A 9,923-nucleotide genomic window follows, 5' to 3' on the forward strand; every position below is an offset into this window, starting at 1 on the left:
TTGTACGTGTTTTGGAGTTTGTACGTGCTTTGTCTCTAGGGGCCACCGTAAATCTACTTTTATTTATTCTCTCCACATGAAATGTAATAAATAAATCATATATTACAAAAACCAACTATTCGCAGTTCAACTTTTAGCTATTTAAATTTTTAGCTTTTTCCTTTTAAACAAATTTTAAGTAAAACAACACAAAACACTGCAAACCACAACACAATTACATATAAATGAAAATATGAAAACAAAATGAAGATGCACATTCTCTGTCATATGGGCCTGCATGAATAAACTTTGTGAATCTTTTAACATCCACAACTGTGATTACTATACCTTTCTAATGTGACGTTGTTGTCCCTGGCTCTCTCTCTCTCTCGCCTGCTCTGTTCCTGTGCTACTGCGAGTGTAAATTCCACCCCTCCCCCCTCTTCCCAGCACAAAGCACAAGGCTCGTGTGCTGAGTGAAGCAGAAAAAAAGAGTGAGAGAGAGGGAGAGAGAAAGAAAAAAAAAAACCCACGGCTGGCGATAAGGAGCCGGCTCGTGTCGTTCACTTCAAAGATCCGGCTCTAAGAGCCACTTCGTTCGCGACCGACACAGCATCCATAATTTAAGACAAATGTATTATTATTACCATATTATTCCATTTGAGCACACATAAATTCAAGTATGATACCAAATAACACAAGTGAAAACTGAAAAGCTGGATCAGATCACTGACAATGAGCCAGTCCATTCAGATCAGTTCAGTGGTGTTCTTCATTCACTTCATCACTGCAAGTTCAAGCACTAATGTAGCTTACAGGAAGCCAAAAGCAATAATTACTAATTAACAGTACTATATAAAGTATCCTGCTCTGCAATTTCAAAATTTCCCTCCACATAAACCACCACATAAAATCCATTAGTGAGCCAATGGTAGCAAAATGTTTGCAGGAAAAAGGCTCATTTGATTATTTTCCCATCATGCACATAATTGGAGAACCTGTCTTACATAAGTAACAACAAAACTGTTATACCATTTTTCAATTTAGCACAGTAATGCTTTATGGAAAAATGGACTGTCAATGAAGTAGCATCTTACTTTGGAACATATTACACTAAACACTGAGCACCAAAAATGAATCCAATAACACCAAATTCTGAAAACTCATGAAAATATGTTTTTATTTGCTGTAGGTTAGGTTACTGCAGTTTTCTCCTTTGTGATACAAACAGGAAGTTACAGTATTTCTGCCTACAACTTCAAAATGCAGAGACTAACAGAACACTGTTTCACTGTGAATGAGAGTTTAGAAAGATCAAAAAAATTGTAAGTCAGTATGATATGAGAAACATAAAGTGAATTTCACTACTCCCATTACTTCTACTTAGCCTGTATCTAAAAGAAAATGGTAATAAAATTAAGAGAAATTGATAAATGTGTAACGTCAACAATGTCTTGTCTGGGTTACCTGTGTACAAAAGCATTAGCATTTTTTGTATGAAACAAGTATTTTTTCAGGTACTTTCTGAACATCTTATCTCGTATCCCATAAATAATTGGACTGATGATTCGAGGCAAAACATGTATTAGTATTGAGACTGTGTAGCGAATAGTCAGTACTCCACTTGGAAACAAGGATGTCAAACCATTGAGCAGCAAATCATGCATGTAGTTGAGCATGCACAGCAGCAGCTGGAAGCCGTGCAGCAGTACAGTGTTTCTTGCTTTCCTGGCGTTTGTAGCAGCTGCCTGTGCAGCGAAAAGGATTCTGAAATATGTGTAGACAAGGGTGAGCCAAACAATAACCAGAAATACAATGTTGGATATATCTTTCTTCTTTTCTAGCTCAGGAGGTCTGAAAGTTGTTTTCCAAAGGCAGAAGACTCTTGAATGAAAGAAATCTCTGGATTCTGTGGCCAAGATGGTGAATAAATCTGGCAGAATTGTAAGTGAACTTAGCATCCATATCACTGTGATCACAACGGTTACATTTTTGACTGTACAGATCTGTGAGTGCTGGAGAGGGAAGCATATGGCAACATAACACTCTACTGCCATCACAGCGAGGGTCATTGGAGTGTTAAGGCTGGAAATGACGGCAATCACTAGCAAAATAATACAGAAGGGCACATGAAGAGTGAAAATGGCGTAACTGAGAACTTGAAGGAGGGTGAACATGATGAGCAGGAGGATATCATTGATTACCAGATGAATGTACAGGATGTAACGAGGATTTGTGTTGAAAACCTGAAGAGAAGGACAGGATTTAGAAGATGAAAGGTGAATTATTCCACTAAACATTGAACGGTGGATAAAAAACAACTGCTTCAGTGACCAAACTTGGACGTCCAAAAATATCACTTAAAAGACGTCACTCCAACGTCTCTTTGCGCGATGGAATGTTCACCGTGCAGAACATATCACATTCTGTCGTCTAGTATCTAGTTCTAAATGGATGTAATAAATAGATGCAAAATTTATGAGCAGGATACAGACCTCATGTTTTTTGAATGTGTGCAGCAAGGTGCCGTTGACATAGATGATGGCGATACTGAGGACCACAGTTATCACATTCTTGACAATAGCTATGTTTAACGGGTCCCGATACGTAACTGTTGTCAAATTCATGGCAGCATTTGAAAGGTTCTTGAGTTGGCCAAAAAACCTGTAGACATCATTGATTGTTATGGCAGGTTGTAACACAGAAGGTGTTAACTTTAAAAACACGGCAAAGTGTTGATATCTATGAGCATTCCTTATCTGATCAATAATAATCTTAGAAATCTTAAATATTCTGCAACACTATTACACCAACCATAAAACACCATATCCAAGCATGAAAAATTATTCATTTTGCTTAAGCAAATAATTTACATTTCAGAAAATGCATTTTCTGCAATGTAATTCACCATAAATTATTTATTCTCATCAATTTTATAAAGTTCAAAAACCTTTCTGCTCCAGTTTACAACAAACTATGCTTTTCTGCACTAAACTCTGCTTTAGTTAAGTGTGAACTGCAATAAGACATTTTCATTAAAGAAAAAACTCCACATGTTTGACCTATAACATTAACTTAGTCACAACGAGCTGGATAATAGTAGCATTCTCAGTCAAAGCAGTAACTTAAATCATAGTTGATAATTGCGCCTGGTTGTGTTACAATCAGAGTTATTATATAGCTGATCACATAAAATAAAATATACTACACTAAATGATTCAGTACAATACAAATCTCAAAGAATATATAAATTGTTTTTATAAACAACCCCACCCACCAAAGAATAGGTGCTCACCTGGTTATGGTTGACTTCTGTCTTGTAGCACTTGCCAGTGATTTGATAATTTATAATAGTGGTTATATGCAAATGACGTCAGGTGTGTCTATACTGTATGTGTGAGAGAGGGAGACAGTGCCTGAATGTTTGTGAGTAGTAGGAGTGCTCGTACCCATTAGTGCATGCACGTGTGTATTAGGCACTTTTGCTAGCTCACAGAGAAGAGACAAGAATCACTGCAAATGTGTCAATATCATGCTTTGTCTTATGGTCCATCTCCTTAGGTTGACATGACACCAACACATGCTCTAGTGTCTTTGTTTAAAGTATGAAAAGTCAGAGGATATTGTCAGCATTTAGGGTACAACATCCACTAACCCCAGCTCTCCAGCTAACCTGAAACATCTCTCTGTATTATATGTGTATCAGGGCCCTAGGCCATGTGCATGCATTAAAGGACTCCATTCAAAAGGCCTGCTCATTAAGGGCCTTAATACCCATTATTTTTTGTCTTTTACATCAGTATGACAAAATATAGATAGATTTTCTTTAGAACATGCCGTTACGGTTCGGCGTTGGCAGTGTATTGTTTTAGGCGTTTTGTTTTGGCGTGACTGTTATGTGTTTCCTGTTTTACTTTGAAAGTCTGTGTTATCTTAGTGTGTTCAGTTTACGTTTCCCTGTCTCGTCAGTTCAGTGTTGCCCCAGCTGTGTTTCCCTCTTGTTGTCCATTTCCTGATTGCTCCTTCTAGGTATTTAAACCCTGTGTTTCAGTGTGTCAGGGTCGCGATCTTCCCCCTGTTGTAAATAGTTTGGTGTTTTGCTGTAAATAAATGTCCTATTTTTCTTTAATGTAAATAGTTGTCGATACTTTCGTTTTGGGATTTTTTTGTGGTGAACCGTAGTAGTTTTTTTGTTTGTTTGTTTTTTTCTCTTATTTTTATTTTCCTGCGTTGCACGCCGGTTGCCTAGGCCGGGGTGTAACATATGGGGGCTCGTCCGGGATTGCCTTCGCTGGGGGGTCCGGGGACTGCCCCAGCCTTTGTCGTCTGCTGGAGGGTCCGTGGGACCGCTCCAGCCTTCATCCGCCTTCGCTGGAGGGTCCGAGGGACCGCTCCAGCCTTCACCAGCTTCGTCTGCCTTCGCTTCAGCCGTCCGTCTTCGCTGGAGGGTCCAAGGGACCGCTCCAGCCTTCATCCGCCTTCGCTGGAGGGTCCAGGGGACCGCTCCAGCCTTCGTCGTCTGCTGGAGGGTCCGTGGGACCGCTCCAGCCGTCATCGGCTTCGTCTGTCTGGATCAAACTTCTCACTTGGGGTTACATGTTTGATTTTTGGGTGGGGGGAAATGTTACGTTTCGGTGTTGTCAGTGTTTTGTTTTTTGCGTGACTGTCATGTATTTCCTGCTTTACTTTGAAAGTCTGTGTTATCTTAGTGTGTTCAGTTTACGTTTCCTTGTCTCGTCAGGTCTAATTTGCCCCAGCTGTGTTTCCCTCCTGTGGTCCATTCCCTGATTGATCCTTCTATGTATTTAAGCCTTGTGTTTCAGTGTGTCATGGTCGCGATCTTCCCCCGTGTTGTAAATAAAAAGTTTGTTGTAAATAGCTGTAAATGGGTTTTGTAAATACTTTCGTTTTGAGACACTTCCGTTTTGGGGATTTTGGTAGAGAGCCTTAGTGGGGGTTTTTTCGTGTGTTTTTTCATTATTTTCATTTTCCTGCGTTGCACGCCGGTTGCCTAGGCCGGGGTGTAATATAACTGAAATAACAAGGGAAAAAAGAAAAAACAAAATTTATAAAAAATGAAGTTTCACGTATATATCTATGTCTATACAATGTGTGTGCTCGAAAAGGAGTAGGATTACATTTTTCCTGTTCCTACCCCCTTATTTCAAATTTCATTACTTACAGATCGATATTCAGAATTCGACATTAAATGATCCATACATGATTAACTATATACAAGTCTACACTCATATACAACACATGAACACACACACATAAAACATTTTCACTTAAACCAAAACAACAACAAACTACATTGTTACTTAACCTAAGCACCCTGTGGTTAACACTAGGGTTGGACGATATGTAAAAATTTTCCAACCGACAATTGTCAGTCCAATAATGAACGTTGGGCGATATATATTCGTGAATGCACAGACTTTTTGATGGGCGGAGCCATGCAATGATTTGAGTGTTCACAACTCAGAAGTCCAAGCACATCTTTGCAGGAGGTCTCCTCTCTACAGGAGCTCACTCCAATATCTTTAGGGGAGAGATATTGGAGAGGTGGAGAATGACTCAAACTGGGTGTCTATTGTCTTGTGCAGTCTGGGAGAAGATTGGATGATGAGGTGGGTGCAGTTTTCTCTGCGGTGGGGTCGGGTGGGCTGCCCCGGACTCTGTGGGGCGGGGTGGTGCTGCTGCTGTGGGCCCCGGTCTGGATGGGCCTAGGCCACATTGCCCTGGTGGGTTCCAGAGTGTTGGGATACCTCCTGGGGTCAGCGGGGGAGCTGGCCCCAGGGAGGGGCCACTTGCCCCTCCCTTTCTTCCCTCCCCATCCTCAGCTGCCTCCTTCTTCCCGCTCCACCACACCCACACACACACCCCAAGCAGGTGACCTGCTTGGGGTGCAGGTGTGTCACCAGGGTGCAGGGGAGGCACTCCCCCTCTGTCCCCTTCTGGCTGCCTGTGCCTAAATTTTATTCTGCAACCTAGACATCCACATTACTCACACTCTCATAACACATACATATAGGGACTTGGGGGTGGGCACGTTATACACAGAGTTTAACATGATGTCAGCCCACCCTTTGCAGCAAAACATCCTCAACACTACTGGGAAGGCTTTCCACAGGTTTAGGAGTGTTTATGGGAATTTTAGATTTTTCTTCCAGAAGTGCATTTGTGAGGTCAGACACAGATGTTGGATGAGAAGAATTGGAGCGGTGACTGCTCTAATTCATCCCAAAGGTGTTCTTTAGGTTGAGGTCAAGACTCGGTCAGGTCAGGGCCAAACTCCCTCTTATATGTCCTCATGGAGCTTGCTTTGTACACTGGTCTGCAGTCATGTTGGAACAAAAAGATGTATTCAAACTGTTGTCTGTGAAGGTTCTCAGTCATCCAGGTAATGGTAGTCTAAAGAACTTAGAAAGAAAAGTGTCTGGACTGTGAAACCTGGCCCCACCCTATCATGTGATTTCCTGAGGTCAAAAGGCCCAGGATGTGAGTGGGCATTACAGCGTCTGGGAAGGGATCTCAAAACTAGATTATAGATGGCAGACAGTTTGTGTCGTAAACAACCGCCTCTGTTCAAAGACGGTTGTTCACAGAGGACTTACAAGCCATCTATGTCTATGAAGAAGCTTCTCGGATGAGAGTTGAACCGTCTTCAAGCAACTTAAAGATGTCCAGCTTTTGTTTTCAAGCTCTTTAGAGTCTTCAAACTGTTCCACCTTCAAACTTTTAAATCTTCAAACTGTTCCCACAAAGCTGGGAGCAGGAAATTGTCCAAACGTCTTGGTATGCTGAAGCATGAAAGGCTCCTTTCACTGGAACTAAGGGGCCCCTTCAAGAATGTGTTAACACGCCATTATGATTAGTGTGATTAAAATCTTTAACGCATTTAACCCAGTCATTCATTTAATCCAGTCATGAAATTTTCTCGCTATGAAATACTTCATAATCGACTATTAGTAGTGTTAAAAGTGGAAGTCATGTGAAACAACAGCAAATAAGTCATGAAGTGGTAGGCCGTAGTACAGAGGTCACCAACTTTCTGCAGTCAATCGCTACAGACTTCCAAACTTCGTGTAGTCTTCAGATTAGCTCAAGAACAAGTTTCCTAGCAGCTACATTAGTGCCTTACATCGCTAAGCTCAGTGATGTAAGGAAGTGTCAGATGTAGTGGTGTAAAATATCACAGCGCAGAGTGGACAAGCTTTGAACATACTGCCCGAAATGTAAGAAGTTATGACCTGCAGTCTATCTGGGTCAGATATAAACCAAGTTTAGGTGGAGTTTATTTTCGCTGTGCTGACTTTTTACAGTCAGTTACAATAACTCGTACTGCGTACTAGCTAGCATGACGGAGTTTCTATACAGCTGGGTGGGTGCTATGATGTTACTGATAGTGAACTTTATTTTATTCATAAGGTTAGTTAGTAGAGATGCCAAACGTCCGGTAAAAAATGGAATTATTCCGTATTCAGAGAAAATATTACGCGTTTTATATTGAGCCGCAAAGGAACGCGATTTGTCCCGTATTTCAGCTAGAATGGAAAAAAAGACACAAAGCTGGAGTTATTCTCTGTCTTTATGCTGTCAGCTTCCTCTTCTTCTCTCATTCTCTCCCCTCTCTCTCCTGTTGCTACTCTAGTCATGAAACTGATCAATGATCAGCTTTTCTCTCTTGTTTGTTTATCTCCCACAAAGAGGAAACCAGCGGATGTCGCGGTAAACAACAGCAGCACGTTTAAGCTTGATCAGCTGTTGTTAGAATTTATTTAATATTAATTTCTAGCATCAGCTGATGTTTGCTGGAGCCACAGCTGTAAAGCTGCTGGTCATGATGTCGGTTTGGATATCCTGGTGAGAGGGAAACATGAAGATGAAACCAGAAGATGTCCTTACTGAATCATCAGAGCTGAACCAGCCCGTTCTCACTCCCGAGGTGTAATGTCCCGACGTTTTGTCACGTCCTGAGAAACGCAAAAGGTGACCGTTCGCGTTCTTATGGTATGTGCCGGTGTTGTGTGAAAAAATGATTGTCTGCCAAAAACTGATTGCTCGTATTTAAATGGTAAATGGCCTGTATTTATATAGCGCTTTACTAGTCCCTAAGGACCCCAAAGCGCTTTACATATCCAGTCATCCACCCATTCACACACACATTCACACACTGGTGATGGCAAGCTACATTGTAGCCACAGCCACCCTGGGGCGCACTGACAGAGACTGCTATAAGTAATTTGTTGGGCTACAAGGTAGAAGCCGCAATCAGTTTTTGGCAGTGACTTTTATATAACCTTTATTTATGCCGTTAAAAAAAATCTCATTAACATTAAAAATGTCTTTTGTAAGAGTAAGTGGCCAAGAGGACAGCAGAAATGGCAGCAAATATTACAATAGTGGGGATAAAGGACCTGATTGGTTATAATGTATTACAGTAACACAGAGTTGTAAAGATACTTGAAAAATGGATAATTTTTTAATTCTCTTTATAACCCCTTTGTAAACGCTGTTCACCGAAGTCTATTTACGAACATACATAAAGATATTACACATAAAAAATACACAGAAACATTGGAAATTACTTTTTGGCAGACAATCACCTATTGGCACAACACCGGGTTATGGATGAAATCCAGTGTAATGACGGTCCCGCGGTAATAGACGATCCAGCCCTAAACCTAACCTTATCTGTAACCCTAGCACTTTAATGACATTAAATAGTGTTTTCCCAAGTGATTTTAAGAAAAAGAGCAAACATGTGTAGATTGAGTCCAAACGGTTCTCATAGTTCCTCATTTTTCCGATGTCGTGATTTAGGAACGTGTTGGGTGGCCGAAAACGTAATATGTTGATGATTTCTCACCTAGCAGAAAATGTTATGTTTGCAGGTGATGGAGAAACAGGTTTACCTTTTAGGTGACATGAATGTTGAAGGGAAGTTTGTGAGACAAATAACACCTGGATCCTTTTCTAAGGAGCTGACAGCTGGTAACTGTGCAGGGCGGGTCTAGCAGGTAGGGCATTAACAGGAAAGGGGGCACAAAGAAATACTTTTCTTTCTTATTCTCATTTAAAATGTCTAGCTGTAAGAAATAAAGCTAGACATTTTTATCTAGACATAATTATTTGAATCTTATAATATCTGTATCTATAATATCTGATGCAAAATGTATAGAAATCATACATATATACCAATAAGACAGTGTACATCCCTGTTACAACAGTGTTTGTTTTCATTCAAAGGCTTTATGGCTTTTCCTATAATACCTGGTGGGTCGGTCTCCAGTCAAAATGCCCGGGCCGATTTTTTGTCCCAGCCCAGCCCTGGTTGGAGCCGGATCCTGCCCAGGAGCCGAAGCTGCTTTGCTTTCTTTTTTCACCTCCTTTTTTTCTTGTTCCATGTTTGTTGTCATATATCGTAAGACATATAAATAATCCTATTTTTGATTACATTAGTATTTCTTTTTACACAAAACTTTTTTGGTAATAAATTTATTTAAGAATAAAAAAATCTGAAGAGCCAAAAGAAGTACCATCAATAAGCCTCAGTTCAGGTGTGGAGGTAAAAAGAGGGAAAACCACATTTTAAAAAAAATTCTCTAAAAAATGTCAATTCAGAAATGAGTGCCATGTCTCTAGTGCTACCCAAGGCCTGACCCAGCAGTGACCAAGGACACCCAAATATATGTCACACATCATGCACAGACCTGTTATCTGATTAAAAACTTTTAAATGAATTATAATATTGCATATAAGCTTTTGTGCAGAGTTTATAATCTTTCAACTTCCTCCTTGGTTGTGTTAAACAACATTATATTTACACTAAATATTTTAATGTAGTTCAGCTATGAAAACAGCAGAGGTTATACAAAATGACATGCTGAAAATATGTTCCCATCTAAAATCAGTATATGAGTTGGATATGTATTGCTGTT

At 40.4% G+C, this 9,923-nt stretch overlaps 1 protein-coding gene across 1 annotated transcript; it reads right to left on the reverse strand.

The window, feature by feature from the left end:
* Positions 1-1,442: 1,442 nt before the first annotated feature.
* On the reverse strand, positions 1,443-2,606 carry LOC146632866 (odorant receptor 131-2-like). Its single transcript, XM_085353576.1, has 2 exons — positions 2,475-2,606; positions 1,443-2,225 (listed from the first exon to the last, which is right to left on the reverse strand). Exons 1-2 carry the CDS (start codon positions 2,604-2,606, stop codon positions 1,443-1,445), a joined length of 915 nt encoding a protein of 304 aa, XP_085209702.1.
* Positions 2,607-9,923: the final 7,317 nt, after the last annotated feature.

This window comes from Diplotaxodon limnothrissa, linkage group LG5 (assembly GCF_057381915.1).
Source record: "Diplotaxodon limnothrissa isolate DT_005_m linkage group LG5, D_limnothrissa_male_GT1.1, whole genome shotgun sequence".
In the NCBI taxonomy this organism is placed as follows: Eukaryota; Metazoa; Chordata; class Actinopteri; order Cichliformes; family Cichlidae; genus Diplotaxodon; species Diplotaxodon limnothrissa.

Bases quoted from the DNA above. Each gene is read 5' to 3' on its own strand.
- LOC146632866 (XM_085353576.1), bottom strand. From the start codon at position 2,606: ATGAATTTGACAACAGTTACGTATCGGGACCCGTTAAACATAGCTATT. The intron at 2,226-2,474 runs GTCTGTATCCTG...CCTTCTCTTCAG, and splicing joins ACACATTCAAAAAACATGAG to GTTTTCAACACAAATCCTCG.